At 49.8% G+C, this 27,962-nt stretch overlaps 1 protein-coding gene across 1 annotated transcript in view; it reads left to right on the forward strand.

The window, feature by feature from the left end:
* LOC146830510 (uncharacterized) overlaps nt 1-27,962 on the forward strand; it is a 95,326-nt gene that overhangs the window by 47,006 nt on the left and 20,358 nt on the right. Inside the window, exon 3 of the mRNA XM_085603752.1 lies at nt 21,566-27,220. Coding sequence (XP_085459878.1) covers nt 21,566-27,220 — 5,655 coding nt within the window. The remainder of the gene's footprint in view (nt 1-21,565; nt 27,221-27,962) is intronic.

Here is a 27,962-nt window from a genome sequence, read left to right on the forward strand (position 1 = left end):
TCACAGCTAGGCAACACCAAATATGGTTTAATGGCGACCTGCCACACCCAATAACACTGGTCCGTTTAGGCCCCTTATCAATAGATGGGGACATTTGGCCTGTTTTGGCTGGGTACACCCCACACCCAACTTATCTCACTGCTACAGTCGTAGAGCTATGTGTATTACATACATCATTAATACGTATACATAGAGCTGTTATTCAGTTCATGCTATGCAACTTCCAGGTGGGACCACCTGGCGCTGCTGCGCAACCACCTGCCCCTGGTGGCGTGACAATATGTCCTTTGATGGTTTATTCCGTAATAGGCAAGCGTCCCCAGAATAAGAATGAACTTCCTTATTGGCTTGCCAAGAAATTTGGGCAACTCGAACCTGGTTTTTCAAATACCACATGTTCGACTCGGGGGTCTCTGGTTGGCGCAAGGTTGCCCTTGTGTCAAGCAGGAACCCTCTCCTCTACGTCAGGGCGCAGGATAACCCCTTGTGAATGACCCTTGCTCACCCTCTAGGTGCGTGGCGTGAGCAGCCAAGGCGATTCCTCAGGCGTTGTTGGTTAAGCACTTACAATCATACACACAGTAAATACATCAATCCCCCCAGAAACGGACACCAGGCTTAGATATGGGAAAATACGCTTCTTTATGTAAAAATAGTTATCTCAATATGCAGATTTATCACAAGACTAGTAACGTTGTTTTGATGCCACCAGATTATAAAGCAGGCCAATGTTCTTTGTTCGTAGTTTCAAATGGATACTTTGTAGTCTCTTGCAAATGTTACTTGTGGTTCCAGTACTTACAGAGATCGACTCCGGCGAACGGGGAAATAAGGCGTTGCGGGCCCCGAGCCCGATACTGGAACTTCTTTCGTGATGGGGAGAGTCGGCACAGGTCGGTGCGACTCTCGGCTTGGGAAGTGGTCTTGGGTCCTCGATCAGCGGGTGTGGGCAGGTAGGCAGGCGCGGCCAGCGACCCTCAGCACGGCGGTGCAGGGGGGTCTCCACAGCGGGGGCGGCGCAGCCTGAGATGTCCGGGGATAGCGAAGCGGGGTCACAGGGCACAGTCAGTGCAGCTGGATGACCCGGCGTAGATCACAGTCGTCGGACGGTTTCCGGCGGGAGGGGTGATAGCGCGTTCAGCGCGCTCCAGTGGCAGGCGGTGACAGGGGTGCAGGCGGCCTAGCCCGGGGACAGAGAGCGGCTCCGGACGGAGCGGGGCTCTCACGGGGTTGCGGCAGGCGAGCTCCTGAGTGTCACGACCCTAGGAGGGGCGTTGAGGGGCGCAGTCTCTTTCCAGCGGGATGCACACACGGCTCGAATCGGAGGACGAGCAAAAGCACAGAGAACCCACTGGTCCTGGGGTTCAGTTCAGGGGGCAAGCTCAGATCAAGCCCTTGGAGAATGTTTAAAGCACAAAGCAGCAACGTCTTTTCAGTAGTCTCTTCCTCTCCTTTCTCAGCAAGGCAAGCAGCAGGCCAGCTCCTCCAGCGTCTCCTTCTCCTTCTAGTCGGGCAGAGGTTCTTTGTGGTAAAACAGGATTCTGATTTCTTAGGAGCCAGGCTCCTACTTTTATACCATGATTCTTTTGTTCTTTAGCGCCAGGGGGCCTAGGCCTGGCTTAGTCCAGTTCTGGAGCACTTTGTTATGGTGCCTCTGCTCTTTACTTTCAGCAGCAGGGCAGAGACATCAGCCGCCCCACAGGGGGCGGCGCCGGCTTTGTGGTGGCAGAGCACAAGTCTATTCAAGAGTCAAGGTGTACTCCTCCCACCCATCCTGGGGTCATCTCTCTACCCACCACCTGGCAGCCAACCTGTCTCTGGGGATTCCCCAACCCTGCTCCTTACTGTTACTAGGCAGAACACACACACACAGCAGAGGCGGACTGAAATGGTCAGGTCAGTAAATACTAACTTTCTAAAAGTAGTATTTACAAACCCAGGATATTAAAATAAACTTGACTACAAGAAGTATTTTATTATTCTGAGTTCAGGCATACTAAACTTGACATTCTACCATGCTCTCTGAGTCCACTGGGGTCACAGCGTGTAGTGACTCCAGCAGCCCATGCTGGCCTATGGAGAGTAGGTAGCCTTCAATAGTGAAAAACGAAAATGGCGGTAATTCACTACTAAGACATGCCACACACATCAGGGCATGTCCTACCTTATGCCTACAATGCACCCTGCCCTTGGGCCTACCAGAGGGGTGGCTAATATGTAGTTAAGGGAAGGTTTAGGGACTGGCAAGTGGGGGCACTTGCGCAGTCAGCGCGACAGTCCAGACTGCACGCAGGGTCTGCGGTGGCAGACCCTAGACACATTTTACAAGGCCGCTTTCTGTGGGTGGTGCAACCAGCGCTGCAAGCCCACCAGCAGCATTGGCATTCACAAGCCCTGGCACCCCTGGTGCACTTTACTGGGGACTGACAGTGAATCCAATAAATCAATCATGAACATCAATTACAGGTACACTTTACCTAGGGAGCACTTGCACTGCGGCACGGATTAGCCGTGGCGCAGTGCCCTGAGCGGACAACACCAGCAAAACAATCGAGGCACACCATCAAAAAGTGGAAGGGAAACTCACGCCAAGGTGCCAGGTCTAACACGTGTCCCCTCCAGCTGAAATGTGGGGAGAACTACCCTTGCCCAGGGGGTTCCTCGTCACTAAGGCGGAAATACCTGGACAGACCGTCAGCGTTGGCGTGATCTGTACCAGGACGGTGTTCCACCGTAAAGTCCATACCCTGTAGGGAGATGGACCACCTCAACAGCTTCGGGTTCTCACCCCTCATTTGCATCAACCATCTGAGGGGCCTGTGGTCCGTCTGAACCCGGAAGTGAGACCCAAACAAGTAGGGTCTTAGCTTCTTCAGCGCCCAGACCACAGCAAATGCTTCTCGCTCAATTGCAGTCCACCTACTTTCCCGTGGAAGTAACCTCCTACTGATGAAGGCTACGGGTTGGTCCCAGCCCTCCTCAGTCATCTGTGAGAGAACAGCTCCTACACCATGCTCTGAAGCGTCTGTCTGCACTAGGATTTCCTTGGAGAAGTCAGGGGCCAAGAGCACGGGCGCCGTGCACATGGCAGTCTTCAGGGTGGCGAAAGCTTTCTGACAGGTGTCAGTCCAGATCACGTTCCTGGGCTGCTTCTTGGAAGTCAGCTCTGTCAAGGGGGCAACAATCGTTCCATAGCCCTTGACAAACCTCCTGTAGTACCCAGTGAGCCCCAGGAAGGCCCTCACTGCGGTCTGCGTCTTGGGGGGTTCCCAAGCCAGGATGGTCTCAATTTTGGGTTGCAAGGGTGCCACCTTGCCACTCCCCACTTGGTGTCCCAAGTACACCACGGAACCCTGCCCGATCTGGCACTTGCTTGCCTTGATCGTGAGGCCTGCTCGGCGCAGAGCCATCAACACTTCCCAGAGGTGGCGCAGGTGTTCGGGCCAGGTGGCACTGAACACTGCGATGTCATCCAGGTAGGCGGCACTGAACGCATCCAGCCCAACCAGTACCTGGTTGACCAACCTCTGAAAGGTGGCAGGGGCATTCTTCATTCCAAATGGCATGACTCGGAACTGGAAGTGCCCATCTGGTGTAGAGAATGCGGACCTCTCTTTGGCCCCATCGGTCAAGGCGATCTGCCAGTACCCAGACGTTAAATCAAACGTGCTGAGGAACCGGGCAGCCCCCAGCCGATCAATGAGCTCATCAGCTCTGGGGATGGGGTGCGCGTCAGTCTTCGTTACTGAATTGAGTCCTCTGTAGTCCACACAGAACCGGAGTTCAGGTGTGGCTCCCGGCGCAGCAGCTTTGGGGACCAAGACCACGGGGCTGGACCAAGGACTGCTGGAGGACTCAACCACCCCTAGCGCAAGCATCTTGGAGACCTCCTCCTTGATGCAAGCTCTGACCCTGTCAGTTACCCTGTAAGCCTTGTGCTTCACAGGTAAGCTGTCTCCTGTGTCCACATCATGGACGCACCAATCTGTGACACCAGGAACCAGGGAGAACCTATCGGGAAACTGCCCCAGCAAGTGGCGGCAATCTTCCTGTTGTTCGGGCGTCAGGGTGGGTGAGAGGTTAACTCCATCCACTGACCCATCTTTCTCAGAGGCTACTAAGAGGTCAGGAAGAGGCTCGGTCTCCTCTTCCATTCCATCATCAGTGGCCAGCAGCATGCCCACTTCGGTCCTCTCTAAGTGGGGCTTAAGGCGGTTAACATGTAGGACCCTCAAAGGGTTCCTGGGAGTCTGCATGTCCACCAAGTAGGTGATAGGACTTTTGCGCTCCACAACCTCAAAAGGACCTGTCCACTTATCCTGAAGTGCACAAGACTCCACTGGGGCCAAGACCCACACCTTTTGTCCAGGTTGAAGCTCTACCAGAGTGGCATTCCGGTCGTACCACCGCTTCATCTCCTCCTGGCTGGCTTCCAGATTTGCCTCAGCAAGTTGCCTGAAACGCCTAGTCTGGTTTCGGAAGGCCAGCATGTAACTGTATACATTCTGGGGAGGTTTCCTGGGAGATTGCTCCCAGCCTTCCTTTACCAAACTCAGAGGTCCTCTTACCGGGTGACCATACAGAAGCTCAAAGGGGCTGAACCCTAGAGACTTCTGTGGCACCTCTCGGTAAGCGAAGATCAGGCATGGCAAGAGGACGTCCCACTTACGCCTCATTGGACCGTCCAGGCCCATGATCATGCCTTTGAGGGCTCGGTTGAATCTCTCAACCAACCCATTTCCTTGGGGGTGGTAAGGAGTGGTGAACTTGTAAGTTACCCCACACTCCTTCCACAGGGATTTCATATATGTGGATATGAAATTGGTCCCCCTGTCGCTCACCACCTCTAGAGGGAATCCCACTCGGGAGAAAATTCCCATCAGTGCTCGTCCCACCACGGGGGCCGTCACTGTCCTCAGAGGGATGGCTTCAGGGTACCGGGTGGCATGGTCCACCAAGACCAGGATGAACCTGTTGCCCAGGGCTGTCTTGGGGTCCAGAGGCCCCACAATATCAATACCCACTCGCTGGAATGGCGTACCGACCACGGGGAAGGGCTGCAGAGGAGCCTTGTGCTTCCCTCCGCTCTTACCACTTGCCTGGCAAGTCTGACAGGTTCTGCAGTAGGAATCTGAATTCTTGTGCATTTGGGGCCAGTAAAAGTGGGTGACAAGCCTGTCATAGGTCTTGTCCATCCCCAAATGTCCTGCTAAAGGCACATCATGAGCCAGCCCCAGTAGGAAGGTTCTGAACTTCTGGGGTACCACCAGCACACGGGCTGACCCAGGTTCAGCAGCCTTAGGCTCGGAATACAGGAGGTCACTCTCCCAGTATACGTAGTGTGTTTTGGCCTGAACACCATTGGCCTGGTCTGCAGCCTGCTGCCGCATACCCACGAGAGAAGGGCATTCTTTCTGCTCCCTGCAGAATTCCTCCCTGGAGGGACCTCCTTCTTGCTGCCAATGGGTCAGCTCAGGCAGGTCTCCCAGTTCGGCAATCTGTTCCCCGGTAGGCTCCAGAGCATCCCCCTCAGGGTCTACTTCCTCCTGGGCCGTGGGAACTTCGGGGGCCGGTTTCCCGCGCCTCCTGCGCCTTCTCCCTAAGGCCGGTTCCTGGACCTCTCCCTCAGGCTCCAGGACCCTCTCAACACCCCTACTGGCTGCCATGGACCGGGTGGTCACGCACGCCCAGTCGGGGAGACCCACCATCCTCAGATGCGTGGTCTTCTCCACCTTTTCCCAAGGGGAGCTCTCAAGGTCGTTCTCTAGCAGACAGTCTACAGGCATGTCAGTTCTCACAGCGACTTGTAGAGTACCAGAGACCTCCCCCCACTCAAAGGGAACTTGAGCCATTGGACAACGACTCTCTATGTTGTCAGCATTGACAACCCTGCAGTCGGCATTGGGTACAATCTGCTCTTGAGACACCAGGTGTTGCCTCACCGAGGTCACGCTGGCTCCTGTATCTCTAAGAGCCTCAACCTTCTTTCCATTGATGGTCACTACTTGCCCATATTTCTTAGTGTTAGAGGGTAAGTAGGTTTCAGGGACCATCTCACTGTCTCCTAGCGAGACTAGGGTCATATGCGCGGGACCCCCACCCCCCTGGACTGCTACCTCCTCCCCAAAATTAACATTAGCTACTTGCCGGGGTGGAGCACCAGTGGGTGCTGTCTTACCAAACAGGCGACACTTAGGATCAGAGGCAATGTGACCCGGGTCACCACACCTGTAACAATTGAAGGGCCCCTTTGGAACAGGTCTACCTGTCGGGGCCCCGTTCTGCTGCGGGGGTGGGGGAGGCTGAGAACCCTTCTGCTGGTTCCCTTGGGGATTACTTTGGGGGCCTTTTTGGAACCCTTTCTGTTTACCCCTGTCCCCCCCACTCTTCTGCTGGGGACCCTGCCCACCTTTGGCGGAGTCTCCCACTTGACCCTTGTGGACCCTGGTGCTGAGCCAGCGGTCCGACTCCTCAGCAAGCTTCCTCGGGTTGGACAGCTTGCTATCAATCAGGTGCTGGCATAGCTCAGGAAAACATTGACTGGACAAGTGCTCCCATGCAATTAAATCAAGCAGCCCTTGATATCATTCACTTTGCTACCCTTCACCCAACCATCCAGTGCTCTGCAGAAAAAAGTTACATACTCCACATACGTACTCTCAGGGATCTTCTTAGTCTCCCTGAACCTCTGTCTATATAGCTCAGGAGTTAACCCATACCTGGTCATTAAAGCTTCCTTCATATGGGGGTATGAGGCTTGGAGATCTAAGGGTAAATCTAACAGTGTGTCACGCCCTTCAGCAAGGAACCTTCCCCACAACCCCGCTCCCCAGTCTTTCTCAGGGACCCGGTGTGAAGACATGGCCACCTCGTAGGCTCTAAACCACTGCCCTATGTCATCCTTTCTAAAATACTCCTTTACTACATCTTTGGGGATGTACACCTTGGACTCTACCTGCACTGGTGGAGTGCTGCCACCAGAAGGAGCGGTGTCCAAACTTTTCGCCTTCAGCTCCAACTCCTTCAATCTTGTATCATGATCCATTTGGCGTTGTTGTGCCTCCAGGGCCAACTTCTGCTTTTCCATTTCCATTTGTCCTGCCAACTTTGCCATCTCCATTGCATGCGCCCTGTCTGCTGCCCTGTCTGCCAGCTCCTCTGGCGACCGGACTCTGCTGGGCTCCTCAAGGTTGTCGGGTGGAACGATGTCCCCCGCATTCCGTGGGTCTCTTGACTCCTTCCAGGCTCTCAACGCCTTGGTGTACTGGTTCTTCTTCCTGAATCCAGCATGGGGAACTCTGAATTTTACACTGTAGCCTTTCAATTGCTCCGCTGTGTAACCTTCCAGTCTCTCCCAATCCACCTCATCCATTCCAGAAATCACAGAGAGTGCTCTTCCAGCGGAGAGTGAGCCAGGCATGGTTGCAGTAATGGCAGATGTCTCAACAAAGTTCCAAAAATGAAAACCTGTGGCTGCGTTACTTGGTCTGCTCTCACTATCTGGTGATTAATAATTCACTGTATGCAAATTACAAATGCAAATCCGAAATCCCAGCCGCTGCCAACAATGTTAGACTCGGGGGTCTCTGGTTGGCGCAAGGTTGCCCTTGTGTCAAGCAGGAACCCTCTCCTCTACGTCAGGGCGCAGGATAACCCCTTGTGAATGACCCTTGCTCACCCTCTAGGTGCGTGGCGTGAGCAGCCAAGGCGATTCCTCAGGCGTTGTTGGTTAAGCACTTACAATCATACACACAGTAAATACATCAATCCCCCCAGAAACGGACACCAGGCTTAGATATGGGAAAATACGCTTCTTTATGTAAAAATAGTTATCTCAATATGCAGATTTATCACAAGACTAGTAACGTTGTTTTGATGCCACCAGATTATAAAGCAGGCCAATGTTCTTTGTTCGTAGTTTCAAATGGATACTTTGTAGTCTCTTGCAAATGTTACTTGTGGTTCCAGTACTTACAGAGATCGACTCCGGCGAACGGGGAAATAAGGCGTTGCGGGCCCCGAGCCCGATACTGGAACTTCTTTCGTGATGGGGAGAGTCGGCACAGGTCGGTGCGACTCTCGGCTTGGGAAGTGGTCTTGGGTCCTCGATCAGCGGGTGTGGGCAGGTAGGCAGGCGCGGCCAGCGACCCTCAGCACGGCGGTGCAGGGGGGTCTCCACAGCGGGGGCGGCGCGGCCTGAGATGTCCGGGGATAGCGAAGCGGGGTCACAGGGCACAGTCAGTGCAGCTGGATGACCCGGCGTAGATCACAGTCGTCGGACGGTTTCCGGCGGGAGGGGTGATAGCGCGTTCAGCGCGCTCCAGTGGCAGGCGGTGACAGGGGTGCAGGCGGCCTAGCCCGGGGACAGAGAGCGGCTCCGGACGGAGCGGGGCTCTCACGGGGTTGCGGCAGGCAAGCTCCTGAGTGTCACGACCCTAGGAGGGGCGTTGAGGGGCGCAGTCTCTTTCCAGCGGGATGCACACACGGCTCGAATCGGAGGACGAGCAAAAGCACAGAGAACCCACTGGTCCTGGGGTTCAGTTCAGGGGGCAAGCTCAGATCAAGCCCTTGGAGAATGTTTAAAGCACAAAGCAGCAAAGTCTTTTCAGTAGTCTCTTCCTCTCCTTTCTCAGCAAGGCAAGCAGCAGGCCAGCTCCTCCAGCGTCTCCTTCTCCTTCTAGTCGGGCAGAGGTTCTTTGTGGTAAAACAGGATTCTGATTTCTTAGGAGCCAGGCTCCTACTTTTATACCATGATTCTTTTGTTCTTTAGCGCCAGGGGGCCTAGGCCTGGCTCAGTCCAGTTCTGGAGCACTTTGTTATGGTGCCTCTGCTCTTTCCTTTCAGCAGCAGGGCAGAGACATCAGCCGCCCCACAGGGGGCGGCGCCGGCTTTGTGGTGGCAGAGCACAAGTCTATTCAAGAGTCAAGGTGTACTCCTCCCACCCATCCTGGGGTCATCTCTCTACCCACCACCTGGCAGCCAACCTGTCTCTGGGGATTCCCCAACCCTGCTCCTTACTGTTACTAGGCAGAACACACACACACAGCAGAGGCGGACTGAAATGGTCAGGTCAGTAAATACTAACTTTCTAAAAGTAGTATTTACAAACCCAGGATATTAAAATAAACTTGACTACAAGAAGTATTTTATTATTCTGAGTTCAGGCATACTAAACTTGACATTCTACCATGCTCTCTGAGTCCACTGGGGTCACAGCGTGTAGTAACTCCAGCAGCCCATGCTGGCCTATGGAGAGCAGGTAGCCTTCAATAGTGAAAAACGAAAATGGCGGTAATTCACCACTAAGACATGCCACACACATCAGGGCATGTCCTACCTTATGCCTACAATGCACCCTGCCCTTGGGCCTACCAGAGGGGTGGCTAATATGTAGTTAAGGGAAGGTTTAGGGACTGGCAAGTGGGGGCACTTGCGCAGTCAGCGCGACAGTCCAGACTGCACGCAGGGTCTGCGGTGGCAGACCCTAGACACATTTTACAAGGCCGCTTTCTGTGGGTGGCGCAACCAGCGCTGCAAGCCCACCAGCAGCATTGGCATTCACAAGCCCTGGCACCCCTGGTGCACTTTACTGGGGACTGACAGTGAATCCAATAAATCAATCATGAACATCAATTACAGGTACACTTTACCTAGGGAGCACTTGCACTGCGGCACGGATTAGCCGTGGCGCAGTGCCCTGAGCGGACAACACCAGCAAAACAATCGAGGCACACCATCAAAAAGTGGAAGGGAAACTCACGCCAAGGTGCCAGGTCTAACACCACACCTGTGGAGAAGCACAGGATTTTGACAAGTCTACCGAAAAATCTGGTTCCCAAGTTAGCTGATTGTAACACTTGGGGTAAGGTGTTTGCAGCAGTATATTCAATGTGTTTCAGCACCCCCTCAATGACCGTTCTCTCAGCCGTGATCAAGCGTGTTCAGGAGGAACATGGAGCAGAGGCGGCCCTGGAATTGGAAATGAGACTGGTGAGGGTGTTCAACATTGTTGGCGATATGATCCTTGCAAATGTTAAGGGTGCTGCTGTAAGCTTACAAGTGGCGCAACACTTGGAGGCTGTGGCAGACACAGACAAGCAGCGCGAATTGCTAAAGATTATTGCTGAAGCTTATAAAAACATAGGGCGCAATAGTCTGGGAATCAGAAGTTTTACTCAACCACAAACTCAAAGTCAACAAAAGACCCAGACTGATAAAGATGGGCGCCCCTTCTTTCCTAATAAGAACTGGAGGAATAAAAAACAGGGGCAGCAACAACAGAAGCAGGGTTCGCGTGCTGGTTCGCAGACACCCCAGACTTCTGAGCGTATTTATGACTTGCGTGATCGTGCAAAATTTAAGACTCCTGATAAATTTCAGGTCCCTGATATCCGCTCTCCTTGTTCTTTACAGGACACATCCGACTCTCACGTCGGTGGAGGGGAACACCAGGATTGTGGCAAAGGTCACACCACACAACAGGGATGAGATCAGCCTCGACAGTTTGACGTTCAGGCCAAACAAGAGGCTCGGGCACGTTTTAGATCACCATATCAAAAGAAGAAAGTTGCTGCTTTAACCGCGAAATTTGCCTCAGACGGTAAGGACATGTCTTCTAGATTGGACATGGGTGGCGATTGTGCAGCGGAGGTTACCATAGTGCGGGAGGCACTGCGGCCCTGTCTGGAGGCGAGAGCAACTGATACATTCATTACAGTAAAAACAGCAGATACACAAGTTGCCCCCCCGGACAGACTCTATGAACTAGTCTTCCAAATTGAAGGTGATATACAGCGTACAATCACAGCGGTTTTCTGGGAAAATCTCACTTCTTCATATGACATTTGGCCACCCCCATTTGTGCTAGCCGCTCCCAAAGGGGAAGACGTGATACTTTAGAGTTTTTCGCATTATGTCCCTGAGGAACATGCAAAGGCCTTTGCAGCCAATTGGACTTTGGCCCTTGCCCCAGCAGTGTACCATAATCCGGTGGGCTGGGATAGAGATTCCCCAGCACATGAGATCCCGTTAGGTCTGTGCCACAGCCACAATATCAAATCAGATGTGAAGATAAGGCTCCCGTTTGTGACATTCTGACTCCGTTGGAGTACAGGGAGTGATTGAATCCTGCGTATCACTGATGAATAATCCTCTTTTTCCGGTATCAATACCTGACAGATCATATCGCATGGTCCAAATCTGAATGGTCATTGTCGTACATTTGCAGTACAAAACACACACAGCTCTGCACTAGTGAATTGTCTAAATCGTGAAAAATACAAAACTACACTGGATATGTCCAATGGTTTCTGTAGTCCAAACTTGGCTCCTGAGAGCATTGACTTGACAGCATTCACCGCCGTCGGTCATCAGAAAAAAATTACACGCTTGCCTGTGGGGTATAAGAATAGCCCTGGAGCTTTTGCTGCACTTGTTGTCTTTGCTACACAACATAGACCCTGATGCGTTCTCGTACGTGGATAATATTTATCTGATGGACAATGAACTGATGCCACATCTTGTCCGAGTCAACTGCATTATTTTGTCTTTTGCCAACTATGGATACGAATTCAATTTTTCAAAATCACACATCGCACATTTTACGGTGCTCTTTTTGGGCTATGAGCTCAATAATGAAGGTAGGGGGTTAGCCCCCACTTTCTGGAGAAATGTGCACAATTACGACCTGCTACACTGAAAAAGCTTCAGTCTTTGCTGGGATATTTACATTTTGGGCGGACTTACGTTCCCGATTATGACCAGCGTATCAAACCGCTGTATGCGTTGATACAACCAACATTTTCTTCGGCCAGCTGGCTTCTGGTATATACCTCAATTCTGCAATCTTTGCAATCAGATTTGCTTGCTACTAACTACTTGTTGACGTGTGACAATACCACGAACCTGGTGGTATGTATAGTACCGAGTACAGTGGGTTTCACTTACTTGACATTCAATGAGGGAGACCCAGTACCTATTGCATACAAATCACATCGGCTGAAATGCGGTTTTCAAAAATTTAGAAAGTTTTGATAGGCTAAATGACGATCCTGAAAGAACGCTCGTTGGCGCAGGGAAAACGCATTCTTATGGTCACGCCTCTCCCTGCTTTAGAAGCAGTGACTACGGCGAGTGTACCAAACTCTAAGGCTTTACATCCCCGTCGGATTCAATGGGCTACATCTTTGACATCAGCTGATGTCACGTTTATCTTTGATCCTGCTCTTCAGACACAGGAGTTTTACAGTATGAACATGTTCATCCGCTTCCATTGTCGTTGCTTTCTTTAGATGAATACAGATGTATAATCTATACCCATGGCGCGGCTAAACCAGAAGTCGATTCCAAACATTCAGCAACTTGCGCTGTTGTGGATTGTGCAATTGTCGATGGAGAATTTAAGTCTTCCATAGTGCATACGCAGGAACTTGAGGACTGTACAGCACAATTGGGGGAGCTGCGTGCTCTTGTTCTTGCTTTTGAGTTTGCTGATCCTTATGTGAATACTCTTATTTTATGCGATTCATACTACTGTGTCCAGTCTTTTAATGAGAACGTATTCTTTGGTCACAAAATGACTATAGAGACTCCTTAGGCAGCACAATAAAGCATAAAATGCTTTGGGTTCCAGTGGCTGAACTTGAAAAACGTCTCCCGCTCACACAAGTTATCCATACTCTTGGCCATCAGCGTATGGGAACACATGAACAAATGTCAGCAGCTATTGCTGCTACGAAGGATGGAACTGCTCCTCCGCAAGGCTTCTCTTCAAAGTATTCTCATCATTTATCTCCTGAACAAGTTTCTTATGCTAAAATCCCAACGGTTGGGGATCGACTGATTCCCAACAAGGACCGTAGACCTGCTTTGATCGTTGCCCCACACAAAGGCATGGCTTCTGCACATGCTGGAGTGTCTTCGACGGTCTCTTTTTTACAGCAACGTTACTGGTAGCATGGTTTATATAAACAGTCCAATAATTATGTACTTTCGGGTGACATTTGTCAACAAATTAAGCCATCTACGCTCTTTCGCCCACCACAAACACAGCTGTGTATATCCAATCATCCATTCGGCTGTGTGTATCTTGATCACTGCCGTCCGTTTTCTTCTGATACTACATATAAATATTTCTTGGTTACAGTTGATTTGTGATTCATTTGGGTTTGGCCACAACACAGTGCGGACGCTCGAAATGTCACTAGAGATTTGCAGGCTTTGTTGGGATGTTTGCCTGTGGCGCCTTCCATTCTGACCAAGGTCCAGCGTTCGCCTCTAAGGCGTACAAGTACGCCATGATATCAATGTGGGTGCAGGTACAGTTTTCGTCTCCATACAGGCCTGAGGGCAATTCCATAGTGGAGCGAATGAACCGTGACTTAAAGCAATCTTTGACAGTTAGAGTCTTAGTTACCTCTCTGGGTGGGCGGACCCTATGCAAAATGCTCTTTGGCATTAAAATGCTTGTGGCTGACCTTAATGGTCTAGACGTTGTGGCTGCTGCTACAAACTTTGACATAGATAATCATTTTACTATGTTACAGGACCTACAAGAGACCTGTGACAGCTACGCAATTGAATATTTACCCTCTTCCAATGATGCAGCACTGTTAATTCCAGTCGCTGGCTGGCTTCCTAAGATTGGAGATCTGGTACGAGGAAAGCTGGAGAACAAAAAAGAATTTGGTCCCTCTTATTGTGCACCAGTTCCAGTACTTGTATTGAAGGGTATTCGTACAGTCATTTTACCACCTTTACCTGGTCACAAAAAAAAACCAGATGCATCTCAGTGGACAATGTCAAGTTACACCGTCTGGCCGATTCTGAATAGTGTCATGCCTGCAGTTTCGTGCAACACAATTTTATTGAATCCGCTGACTTCATCCTCTTCCACTAATGCCTGTGTGGGTGAGGGAGTGATGAACACTACTATTGACCTTTCACCTGTCCTGCCTCCATCCTCTTCCAACACAGATGTTGAGTATACTTACCCTACAGATGAGTCTAAGAGGGAGGTGCCAAACAGTCCTCTACAACATCACGCTGATCTGGCACTACCACCTCCAATTAACAGAACTGCAAGTGGTTACTTTGGAGATCATGCCAGCTTCTCTTCTGACTCATCCTCCTCGTCTTCCACTTTAACGGTTCCACCTACAAAATTGTGTATCTTTATCTCTTGGTTCAAGAAGACTTAGCTGGTCCCACCCTTGAACTAGATCTGGTTGGTACTTATCCTGATTTTCCTCTTCATGTCAATTGGATTTGTGACAGTTTTTCTTACTGATCAATGGTCATTTTTTGCCAGAACGCTCTGCTGTGAACTTAATCGACGGAGTTCTGGCACCTCAGACATCGCCCCATATCATGAAACGCGATCAAACTCTTGTTAACGTTTTGGCTTTCCCAGCTGCAGATGGCATCATATGGGATAAAGTAGCTTTTGAAATCCATGGCCCGACTGAAGTTCTTCAGATACCATATGTGTTTTGCGTCTCCTTAGGAGATGTGGTAACTTAGGACCTACATTCTGATGATTGGGATGTGCAAGCTGTACATTCTTTGATTTCTGATTTGAAATACTATGCTGCTTTTGATGCTGAAGATTTGTATTTGAATTCTGCCAATTATGTTGATTTATTCTGTTATCAAAATTATGGGCACCACTACTTACACAAAACAAGCACATTACGGCCATTCTTTAATTACACTCAGTGGGAACATTGTCCAACTCCCATCCAAGGACGTTCTAAAACACTTTGGGATATGTTTTGCTTATTTTACAGATTAGAACATGTCTAATCCAGAATCCTATTGCTTCTTCATCGCAGTCCAAATTTATTCTTACCCATACTAAATTGGTCTATTCCAATTCCTTTAGAACGAAATTGGCCAAACAGGGTTATGAGCAATGGAAAGATAGCATTGATTTAAAATCAATTTGCATTGTGCCTGGCTTATTCTGACTCAAATTCAATTGTTAAATGATACAGTACACCAGACCACTTGTTTTGGATTTCCGACTGTTAGAAATTTGAATAACCCATCCATCCCCTCTTTAGCGGAATATGACAATTGGCGCACACAAACTAATTATACGATTGATGTATTATAAGCTAAGTTTCGAAATGACACTTTTAATATTTCTGAGATTGACCAATCCAGTTGGTTTTATCTGGCAAACCAGTTCAAATGCATGTCAACTACTCAGTGGGTAAATTGTGCTAACAATGGTTGGAACATTCCACTTTGTCGTCAGTAAAACAGCATTTGTCACGCTTGTCGAACTACATCAATTTGGCTTCTTTTTTCTCCGGTGCTAGAGCCCCTAGAAATAAAAGGTTTATCTATCCAGTTTACAATGAAATTTAGAAACTATCACAGATGGAAGCAGCTTTTCGTCCGCGCCAAATTGTTCAGGCGAATTTGGAAAAGGTTCTTGCTGTAGTCGACAATAGCATCAATACACTGTCTTCACGCATTTATACCTTGGATAATATTGTTTCATCTGTTATTGATATTGTTCATAATGATGTTTCTGTGTCGTATCATGGTCAAAATCAATTAAGATCAGTAATGCAGTTTGCATGGACATTACAGACTCTCAAAATGGGAAAAGTCCCATGGGAATATTTAAATGCTTCTGCATTGTTTTCACCTTTTAATCTGACTGATAATCCAAGATTTATGTCCATGAAAGATGCTACATACACGCACGCTATTACACATTGAACAGTTGGAACCCGTGCCATTCTCTGTGGCGGAGACAGACTCGGCTGTTTGGTTAATTCATGGGGTAATATCTTTACCATTCTCGCTGTTTGAATTTAAATCACGTATGAAATATTTTTCTATAGGCTGCTTTGAACCCCTGGGTAGTGCATTTCTCCATGAATTATGGTCCCTTCCTTTCACTTGCAAATGTCAACGTGAGGATCTAACAGGGTAGGATTGCGATTCCACAGTAGGACATTCCCTGGTTTGTACACACGTCCAGTTGCACAGTGCTTGTAATGTATCTGCACCTTATCTTGCTTGTTTTTTAAAGGAACCCCCATCCCATCAATAATTCCTGATTTTTACATTGATTACTAATGGCAGTTATCTTATTCTGAACAATCACAACAGCTGTGGTTGACGGGCAGGGCTCCCGTATTTAGTAACAGTTTCACAATGTGTTACTTGTTGTAGTAATGTGCTTTTTCCACCCACGCATGGGAAAGTAGATAGTTCCTTTGCCTTCCATTCCTACTTTGAAAACAGATTTCAAAAAATTAAGCATGCTCAAAGCACTAATGTTTCAACAAGAAGTGGCCATCACTTGAGCTCGAGAGACCTTCGAGTTGCAGATGGCTAGGACATCTAGCGAGATTCAGTCCCTTCTGAACACTAACCTACCACTTCACTTTGGGGAGCTTATACATCAAATATTTAATGAGCTTGATACCAAAGGCCTTGCTAATTTTTTTTAAACTTGTGGGATCTGGCCTTGTGGCTTCTTTTTAGGCGACATTTGGAGTAATACCGGCTTTTATTCATTCTATCTTTTCTAGCGTCTTCGGAGGGTTTCTTCTGTTACTGGCGATTGCAGGTGGAATACTGATCCTTCTGCTTCTAGTACGCAATGGCTGTTCATCTTGTGGTAATGCACAGACCAGGGCACTTGCAACTGTACCGTGACTGAATGCAACAACTTTTTGGATGCTTGCCATTAGCGACGTTTAGCGTGAGTTATGGATTTACTTTTCGCTTTGCCTACTTCACTTGCGTGCAACCTGTGTTCTACTGTCAGCGGTGCCCTTTCTATTGGGCTTTGGATTTATGCCTCTCCAATACGTCATGTGCAGTCCTGGAGTTTTACCAGTTAATGGGGCCCTTAGAGGCCCATGAATGGGAATGTTGTGGGAATGGCTACATTGCACGTGCTGCTGCACTTGGGATCTTGGCTGAATGGGATATCCGCGCGGCTGCGCAGAACCTCCTACAATGAAGTTTCATCAAATATCACGCAAGTTGTCCAGATAGGCTCTTGGAAGCATCACACTATGAAGAGCATATCTGTTCCTTCGACATACTTAATTGGATGGCATCCCTTTTTCTACTAACGATAGGGATGACATTTTGGAATGAATTGCATTCTTAAGTTCACGTTGTTTTATAGATTTTACACCTTCTTAATCCAGTTTTTTCATGAAACTAAAATTTTGTAATCGCCACAATTTGGTTTTGTTTTACAAGCGCTTCTGCACTCTGCTTAACTTTGAACTCTGTTTTAGTCTTTTGTTTATATACTATGACCTTACCAACGGGAGGGTGTTATATGGCCGTTAGGGTCATTCTCGACATTGCTAAGTTAGCATGAGCTCTGCTGCCATGATGCTGCTTTTGCGCACGTTACTACATGACTTTATTTTGCTAGACTCTGTACGTGCCTTTCACATGAGAACTGTCTGCTTTCTGCGTTCTCTGCTGTTCCTAGAGTTTAGTCTAAACATGGTGGTCAAGGTCGATAAACATGCCCCTTGTTATTCTGCTCTGGTCAGTACCTAGCACCTAGACAAGACATGCTAAACACAGCTGCACTGTTGGAAAGCTCGTGCTTTGATATTATAGGGATGCATGTTGTTCACACACTCTTGGAGAGAGACCTTTCCATGGAGAAGAGCTATGCTGTTCCTATGATGTAAACCTTCCATATAGGCTCCAAGATATGGGGTCTGCTGACAAAGCCGAGAGATCTTAATTTATATAATAAACCTCAACTTACCAAGGGGACGGTGGTTAGGCCTTATAGTCCCTTTCCACTGTCTGCATATGATGACATCCCCCTTTATATTCTATGGTATTGTTGTAACAATGCTAACTGTTTTAGGTTTATGCATTTTGCGGCTGGTAGTGGCTCATATACTGCATTACAGAACACAATAGCTAAAATAAACATTTTGAACTATACAGTGACTTTGATGATCCTTTTTGTGGACAAGTATGAGTGAGTGAGTGAAAGGGAATGTCTTGCTACCGCGATTCCTGAGAGAGTCAGGAGTGTTGTGTTCTGGGTTGTCTAATCATTTGTAGCTGCGAGATTATGTAGGAGAACGAATGAGACACTAAAGCTAGTCTGTTTTGGGATTTTGGGCACTTAGGTGGTAGGCAGGTAGAACCCTTATACACCGTCCTTTTTTCCTGCGCATAGTACTGTGTATGTGCTGAATCCCCACAACGGGGGCAGAGGAAAGACCAAATGGAAGTCTCTGAAACTGAAATAATTAACCCTTCCACCTGAACTGTAGGTATTTTTGACTTTCTTTCACTATTGGAATAGTGAAATAAGCTTCCTTCAGATCCATTTTCACCATCCAATTTCCTTCTTGCAGAACTTCTCTCAAAAGGTGAACACCCTCCATCTTGTTATGACGATAAGTCACAAATCTAAGGAATATAAATCAGTTTATTACCGGTTTCCATCCTTTGTCCTTCTTTTCTACAAGGAACAGAGTACTTGCAAAACCTTTTTCTTTCTCCCTCACTCGCAAAATTGCGTTCTTCTCTAACATCATACAGACCTCGTTTTCTACTATTACGCCTCTTGAAATACCAGCTCATGTGGTTCCTTTACCTGAATTGGGACTGAATCAAAATCTATTCGAAACCCATCTATAGTTTCTAGAACCCAAGCATCCTGGGTTATCTCCTTCCATTTTTCCTTGAAATATTTCAATCTTCCTCCTACACTTTCAGGATAGAAAAAGAATGAGTCCTCATACTCACCCTGGTTCTGACTTTGTCCCTGACTTTGTCCTCTTCCTCGGATGCTGCGAGTCTGACTTCTACCTCTTTGAGGGAAGAAATTAGAACTTCCTTGTCCTCTCCCATAACCGCTTCCTTGGTTCTGGTATTGGGCTCTGAAATTTGCTTGGCCGGTAGCCTGCCCTCTTCTACCGTCCCGACCGAAATAACCACTGCTGTTAAAGACCCCAGGCCATAAATTAGTGTGCCTTATCCAGACTGGTGAATGTACGCACATACTTAGTTAATAACGTAACCATACCTTCTACAAATAATAGTCCACGTGCCTCATCGCTGGACTCCTTATTGGCAAAGTCACCCCACTTTGGGTTAATCCTCATTAGGATAGTCTTCCTTCTCTCAGAAAGGATGCCAGCATTAGCATTTCCTAAAAAGAAGATTGCCCTCTGGCACCAACGACACAATAGAGAAAGATCCAGACCCAAACTTTTAAGGTAAGCCTCCTCAATGGCATAAAAAATCTTAGCTAAAGGCCCCAAAATGTCCAGCACCTTGTCCTGACATTGCTTTAATGACCTGTCCAAGCCCTTCTTTAGATCCTGCCCCATTTTAAATAGGTGAGTAATGAGCTCCGGGTCAATATTAGGAGTCGTAAGAACTTTCTCCTCAATGACGGAACATTTTGCCCACATAACATGTCTTTCCTCTTTTTCTAAAGGATTCCTAATTCTAGCCTTGATATAGTCTGCCACATGATCAAGTGCCCACCAGTCCTTACTCCTTGGGTGTCTAATGTCCTTGGGACTGAACAAAAACTCCCCGAAAGGTTCCACAACTGAATCCTTATTTTTCTCTCTTCTCCCAAGCCATCCTTGTACTCGAGATCTAATACGTACTCATCCAACTCATCATCACTGATGTTAAATGCATCACCTGATGCTCTCCCTTGCTTCCCAGTGTTAAACTGGCTTCCTTGTATATCGCTTCTGATACCTTTCCCATTTGAGCCGCTTGGGACTCCACTCTGACCCTGTTTCTCATTTAAATGTTTCTTTTTTTAAACATTTACCTCCTGGTCCTCTTTTATTCTCTTCCTCAAATAGAGAAATGCTCTTCTTCCTCATGAATTCTTCTTTTGCCTAGAGCCTGCTTAACAGACTCCTAAATTGCCTCTTTTAGCTCCTTATTTATAATCTCTTATTTTTTTCTCTTGCCCTTTGTTCCTTCTTTCCATTTTGTATTCAAAATATATATTTATATATTCCAAAGTACTCCACAATACCTTTCCTATATCCTTTTCACACTCGTTTAAAAGCCTATGCTAATTCTCCTCTTAAAAAGATCAAAAATGCTCCTTTCAGCTGTTTAACTGTTGTCCCCTTGACACGAAGCGCCAGAAATAATACTGCCTTCTTCAAAGCAAGCTCCAATCCTTTAGAAAACTGCCCCAGCGTTACCCAATGGGAGAGCACGCACATCAGCAAGCTCGCTCTCCCAAGGCATTCAGATGCTGGGGATCTTCGAGACTGCTCGTGTGTGTCTCTCAGACATGAAATCAAAGACACGGTAAGCGCGAGCAGTCTTTCACAGCAAAATTTGATCGTTAAAGTCCTAAACGAGTGCTCACGCTTTACATTTACCTTACCGCTTGGCCTTCAAAAGGGATACTTAAAGCAAAAAAGTAAATCTCTAAACAACTAGATACCTAATCATAATTGTATATTTTAAGAATTAAGTTATTTTGAATTATATCATATACTCTAAAACAAGCACAATCAGCACTCAAACATACACTCATGAATTGGGTATCAACTCAAAATAACTTCATTTAAAAACAGTCAAACCAAAAAGCACTTATAATAAACCATCTTAATAGCCAATACTCGTCTGCTCAGAAGCAGCAAACAAAAGAGGAGGAAGATGGTGGTCACATGAGATTTATGGACTTGAAGATTTGTTTTTGATTGTGATGTTTAAGCATTCCATGAGCTGTTAATGGTGCTGCTCAGAAGTGGGAAATAAAAGTTTAATGCATAATGCTAGCCTCCTGTCTTGATATAAAATCAATGCATCCTCCACTGCGGGATTGACACATCACTCTGCTTCACTCCGCATCTCATTGTTTGAGAAGAGAATTAAGGTACTTTGCTCAGCGTGCCATGTGTGGGTCCTGGATCTGGCCCGTGCTCTAGCTAGGTCGCCTGAACTCTTGACTTTGGCCCGGTTTAGAGTGACCAATGAACTCATTAAGCGCTTTCTGCTTCTAAGTGCTATTTTTTATATTTAATCTTTAAAAATTAATATCTCGACTTTCACTTATTGGATTTTTGTCATGTTAGTCTTATATTATTTATAAAATTATGCCTTATTTTTCTAAACCGTGTAGTCTTTATGTGGTGTTTTCACTGTTACCGTTTGAAGTGTTGCACAAATACTTTAGACATTGCCGCTTAAGCTAAGCTTCACTGCTTTGTGCCAAGCTACCAAAGGGTGAGCACAGGTTAATTTACTGTGTGTATCTGACTTTACCTGACTAGAATTGTGGTTCCTGCTTGGACAGGGCGCATACCTCTGCCAACCAGAAACCCAATTTCTAACAAATGGTGTCTTATCTTGTAGAATAACAACCATACTGTAATTCTTGTAATTCAATGCTCAGGATGAAGCTCCTCTCCAGACATTTCTATTCTCCTATGGTGCTATACACGTGCAAAGAACCCCTCAGCCTGTGTATCGGTCTTACTAATGCATTCAACAAACTACTCTAATGTTCACTGCATCTTGGTAACATGTCTGTTGTTTCTTCCTTTCTCCTTAGGTGGTGCTAGACTCTGACCAGGAGTCTCTAATAGGAGTAGATCACTCCAATAACGCGGCAGTGCTTTTCACCAAAGATAGTTCAACTAATGAAGGGGAGTGCCTCAGCACAGATGGCTCCATTGACGAGGCAGTACCTCTCAGCACAGATGGCTCCATTGACAAGGCAGTGCCTGTCAGCACAGACGGCTCCATTGACGAGGCCGCGCCTGTCGGCACAGACGGCTCCATTGACGAGGCCGTGCCTGTCGGCACAGACGGCTCCATTGACGAGGCCGCGCCTGTCGGCACAGACGGCTCCATTGACGAGGCCGCGCCTGTCGGCACAGAAGGCTCCATTGACGAGGCCGCGCCTGTTGGCACAGAAGGCTCCATTGACGAGGCCGCGCCTGTTGGCACAGAAGGCTCCATTGACGAGGTCGCGCCTGTCGGCACAGAGGGCTCCATTGACGAGGCCGCGCCTGTCGGCACAGAGGGCTCCATTGATGAGGCTGTGCCTGTCGGCACAGAGGGCTCCATTGATGACGCCGTGCCTGTCAGCACAGAGGGCTCCATTGAAGAGGCCGCGCCTGTCGGCACAGAGGGCTCCATTGATGAGGCAGCGCTTGTCGGCACAGAGGGCTCCATTGACGAGGCAGCGCCTGTCGGCACAGAGGGCTCCATTGACGAGGCAGCGCCTGTCGACACAGAGGGCTCCATTGACGAGGCAGCGCCTGTCGGCACAGAGGGCTCCATTGACGAGGCAGCGCCTGTCGGCACGGAGGGCTCCATTGACGAGGCAGCGCCTGTCCGCACAGAGGGCTCCAGTGACGAGGTAGCGCCTGTCAGCACAGACGGCTCCAGTAATGAGGCAGCGCCTGTCAGCACAGACAGCTCCTTTGACAAGGCAGCGCCTCTCAGCACAGACGACTCCATTGACGAGGCAGCACCCCTCAGAGCAGACAGCTCCATTTACGAGGCAGCGCCCATCGAAGCAGACGGCTCCATTGACGAGGCAGCACCCCTCGGAACAGACGGCACCATTGAGGCAGCGCCCCTCGGAACGGATGGCGCCATTGAGGAAGCGCCCCTCGGAACAGACGGCGCCATTGAGGCAGTGCCCCTCGGAACAGACTGCGCCATTGAAGCAGCGCCCCTCGGAACAGACTGCGCCATTGAAGCAGCGCCCCTCAGAACAGGCAGCGCCATTGAGGCAGCGCCCCTCGGAACAGACTGCACCATTGAGGCAGCGCCCCTCGGAACGGATGGCGCCATTGAGGCGGCGCCCCTCAGAACAGAGTGCGCCATTGAGGCAGCGCCCCTCGGAACAGACGGAGCCATTGAGGCAGTGCCTCTCTGCACAGATGGAGCCATTGAAGCAGGGTCTCTCTGCACAGATGGAGCCATTGAAGCAGGGCCCCTCAGCACAGATGGCACCATTGACGAGGTCATGCCAATCAGCACAGAAGTCTTCAATGATAAGGCAATGCATGTCAAGACAGATTGCTCCACTGAGGCAGTGCTTATTAGTACAGACAACACAGTTGAGACTGTAACTATTAGCCCAGGCAATGCCATTCATGAGGCATTGTCCATCAACACAGATGGCTCCCTTGAAACAGTCCTTATCAACACAGATGGGTCCATTGATGAAGCGGTGCCTATGGTTCCTGACAGCGCCATTGATGGATCAACACATATCAGCACAGACAGCTCTTTTGAAGCAGTAGCTATCAGCACAGACAGCTCTTTTGAGGTGGTGCCTGTCATCACAGAGGATGCCACTGATGAAGCTCTACCTACAAGCACAGATAGCTCCTTTGAATCAGTCCCTATGAATACAAACAGGTCCTCGAATCAAGCAGTGCCCGTCAGCCCAGACAACTTCACTCATGTGGTAGTGCCAAATGGCACAGATGGTTCCAGTAATGAGGCAGTCCCTATTGGCACAGATTGGTTAATCAAGGCAATGCCCATCAACACAGAGCACTGTGTTGATGACTCTATTGAAGCAGTGCCTCTCAGCATAGCGTGCCCCATTGAAGCAGTACCTATAATCACAGACCACAAAATTGAGGCAGTAACTTTGACTACAGGTGACCCCATTCGCGAGGCAATGTCTCTCAGCACTGACTGCTCCACGGAGGCAATGCCTTTAAGTACAGATGGTCCCATTGAAGCAATGCACCTCAGCACAGGCAGCTCCATTGAGGCAATATATCTCAGCACAGATGGCTCTGTTGAGGTAATGCCTCTCAGCACAGACTTCTCAGTTGACGCAGTGCCTCTCAGCACCAATGGTTCTCTTGATGAGCCAGTGTCTCTCAACACAAACTGCTCCATTGATAAGCCATTGAATCTCTGCACAGACTACTTCACAGATAATGCAGTGAGTCTCAGCACAGACGTCCCCAGAGATGAGGCAGTGCCTATAAACACACCCCGTCTTATTGATCAGAAGGTTAAAATTGATACAAAAAGCTGCGTTGATGAACTGGACATTAGCTCAGTACGATCCCTTTATGGAGCAGCGCCTCTCAGCACAGACGTCTCCGCTGGGGAAGCAGCGCCTCTCGGCCCAGACGGCCCCACGGATGAGGTGGCACCTCTCAGCCCAGAAGGCCCCAGGGAAGACGTGGCACCTCTCAGCACAGACGGCCCCACGGAAGAGGTGGCGCCTCTCAGCACCGATGTTTCTGCTGGGGAAGCAGTTCCTCTAAGCACAGACAGCCCTATAAATGAGTCCGCGCCTATAAACACACACAGTCTTATTGATGAGAAGGCTAAAAGTGATACAGAAAGCTGCATTCATGAACTGGAGATTAGCTCAGTACTATCCATTGATGAAGCAGCACCTTTCAGCACAGACACCTCTGCTGTGGAAGCAGCGCCTCTCAGCACAGAAAGCTCCAGGAATGAGGCGGCGCCTCTCAGCACAGACAGCCCCACGGATGAGGCAGTGACTCTCAGCACAGACAGCCCCACGTATGAGGCAGCACCTCTAAGCACTGACGGCCCCACGGATGAGGCAGCACCTCTCAGCACTGACGGCCCCACGAATGAGGCAGCGCCTCTCAGCACTGACAGCTCCACGGATGAGGCAGCGCCTCTCAGCACGGACGGCCCCACGGATGAGGCAGCGCCTCTCAGCACGGACGACCCCACAGATGAGGCAGAGCCTCTCAGCACGAACGGCCCCACGGATGAGGCAGCGCCTCTCAGCACTGACGGCCCCACGGATGAGGCAGCGCCTCTCAGCACGGACGACCCCACAGATGAGGCAGAGCCTCTCAGCACGGACGGCCCCACGGATGAGGCAGCGCCTCTCGGCACGGACAGCCCCACGGATGAGGCAGCGCCTCTCGGCACGGACGGCCCCACGGATGAGGCAGCGCCTCTCGGCACGGACGGCCCCACGGATGAGGCAGCGCCTCTCGGCACGGACGGCCCCACGGATGAGGCAGCGCCTCTCGGCACGGACGGCCCCACGGATGAGGCAGCGCCTCTCGGCACGGACGGCCCCACGGATGAGGCAGCGCCTCTCGGCACGGACGGCCCCACGGATGAGGCAGCGCCTCTCGGCACGGACGGCCCCACGGATGAGGCAGCGCCTCTCGGCACGGACGGCCCCACGGATGAGGCAGCGCCTCTCGGCACGGACGGCCCCACGGATGAGGCAGCGCCTCTCGGCACGGACGGCCCCACGGATGAGGCAGCGCCTCTCGGCACGGACGGCCCCACGGATGAGGCAGCGCCTCTCGGCACGGACGGCCCCACGGATGAGGCAGCGCCTCTCGGCACTGACGGCCCCACGGATGAGGCAGCGCCTCTCGGCACTGACGGCCCCACAGATGAGGCAGCGCCTCTCGGCACTGACGGCCCCACGGATGAGGCAGCGCCTCTCGGCACTGACGGACCCACAAATGAGGCAGGGCCTCTCAGCACTGACGGACCCACAAATGAGGCAGGGCCTCTCAGCACTGACAGCCCCACAAATGAAGCAGCACCTATGGGCACAGGTGGCCCCACAAATAAAGCAGCACCTATCAGCACAGGTGGCCCCACCAATGACGCACCGCCTCTCAGCACAGACAGCCCCACCTATGAGGAACCACCTATAAACACACAAAGTCCTATTGAAGAGAAGGCTAAAATTGATACAGAAAGCTGCATTGAGGAATTGGAGATCAGCTCAGTACGATCCATTGATGAGGCGGCGCCTCTCAGCACAGACGTCTCCACTGGGGAAGCAGCGCCTCTCAGCACAGACGGCCGCAGGGGTGAGGCAGCGCCTCTCGACACATACGGTTCCACGAAAGAGGCAGAGTCACTCGGCACAGACAGTTCCATGGATGAGGCAGCACCTCTCAGCACAGTTGGCCCAAAGGATGATGCAGCGCCTCTCAGCACAGATGACCACATGGATGAGCCCGCTCCTGTAAAAGCGCATAGTTTTATTGATGAGAAGGCTAAAATTGATACAGAAAGCTGCATTGATGAACTAGAGATCAGCTCAGGACGATCCATTGATGAGGCGGCACCTCTCAGCACAGACGTCTCCTCTGGGGAAGCAGCACCTTTCAGCATAGATGTCTCCTCTGGGGAAGAGGTGCCTCTCAGCACAGACGTCTCCGCTGGGGAAGAGGTGCCTCTCAGCACAGATGTCTCCGCTGGGGAAGAGGTGCCTCTCAGCACAGACGTCTCCGCTGGGGAAGAGGTGCCTCTCAGCACAGATTTCTCCATTGGGGAAGAGGTGCCTCTCAGCACAGATTTCTCCGCTGGGGAAGAGGTGCCTCTCAGCACAGACGTCTCTGCTGGGGAAGCAACGCCTCTCAGCACAGACGTCTCCGCTGGGGAAGCAGCGCCTCTCAGCACAGACGTCTCCGCTGGGGAAGCAGCGCCTCGCAGCACAGACGTCTCCACTGGGGAAGCAGCGCCTCGCAGCACAGACGTCTCCGCTGGGGAAGCAGCGCCTCGCAGCACAGACATCTCCGCTGGGGAAGCGGCGCCTCTCAGCACAGACGTCTCCACTGGGGAAGCGGCGCATCTCAGCACAGACGTCTCCGCTGGGGAAGCGGCGCCTCTCAGCACAGACATCTCCGCTGGGGAAGCGGCGCCTCTCAGCACAGACGTCTCCGCTGGGGAAGCGGCGCCTCGCAGCACAGACGTCTCCTGTTGGGAAGCGGCGCCTCTCAGCACAGACGTCTCCTGTTGGGAAGCGGCGCCTCTCAGCACAGACGTCTTCTGTCGGGAAGCGGCACCTCTCAGCACAGATGTCTCCTGTCGGGAAGCGGCACCTCTCAGCACAGACGTCTCCGCTGGGGAAGCAGTGCCTCTCAGCACAGACGTCTCTGCTGGGGAAGCAGCGCCTCTCAGCACAGACGGCTCCGCTGGGGAAGCGGCGCCTCTCAGCACAGACATCTCCTGTTGGGAAGCAACACCACTCAGCACAGACTTCTCCTCTGGGGAAGCAGCGCCTCTCAGTACAGACGTCTCCTCTGGGGAAGCAGCGCCTCTCAGCACAGACTCCACTATTCAGCTCTTACCATTATGCACAGATGGTTTTATTGATAATGACTCTATCAGCCCAGATGGCTCCATCAATCAGGAATCATTGAGGAACACAAGCAGCTGCGTCAGTGTGGAGTTGACTGGGCCAGAAACCACGAATAACAAGGTAGGAGTTTCATTAATTTTCTTGATGTCATGTTTAAGCATGAAATATCCCCTCATTTATCCATCTTACCACACTGCATCCACACATGGCACCTAAACATGCCATCCATTTCTACCCTGTTTCACTGCATCACTTCCTGGTGTACAGGGCACATTATACATGTGAATCCTTGCATCTCGCTATGTGATTGCACAGCATATAAACATCACCATTTACTTCTGTCCTATCTCGCTACATCACTGCGTGGAACACAAAACACCTCGAACATGCCCAGTCATCTCGATATATCACTGCATGGAATATAAATATTACACACACCTCTATCTCACTGCCGCACTGCATGGGATAAAGAACACCTGGGACATGTCCATACTTCTCTCTCACTGCAAGGAATATAAACATCAGCGCAGCCTTCTATCTCACTGCATGCAATAAAAGACACATGGGACATATCCATCCTTCTATATCATTGCATGGGATATAATCATCACCATACATTTTACATCTCCCTGCATGGACTAAGACACCTCGAACATGACCATCCACCTCAATTTATCTCTGCATGGAATATAACCATCGCCATATACTTCTATTTCACTGCATGAAATAAAGAACAACTGAGACTTCTCAATCCTATTTCACTGCGTCACTTCATGGAATATAACCTTCACCATGCACTTCAATTCTATTTCACTGCATCACTGCATGGAATGTAAACATCACCACAACCCTCGATCTCAAT

The sequence above is a fragment of the Triturus cristatus genome, chromosome 5_1 (assembly GCF_964204655.1).
Source record: "Triturus cristatus chromosome 5_1, aTriCri1.1, whole genome shotgun sequence".
Lineage (NCBI taxonomy): Eukaryota > Metazoa > Chordata > Amphibia > Caudata > Salamandridae > Triturus > Triturus cristatus.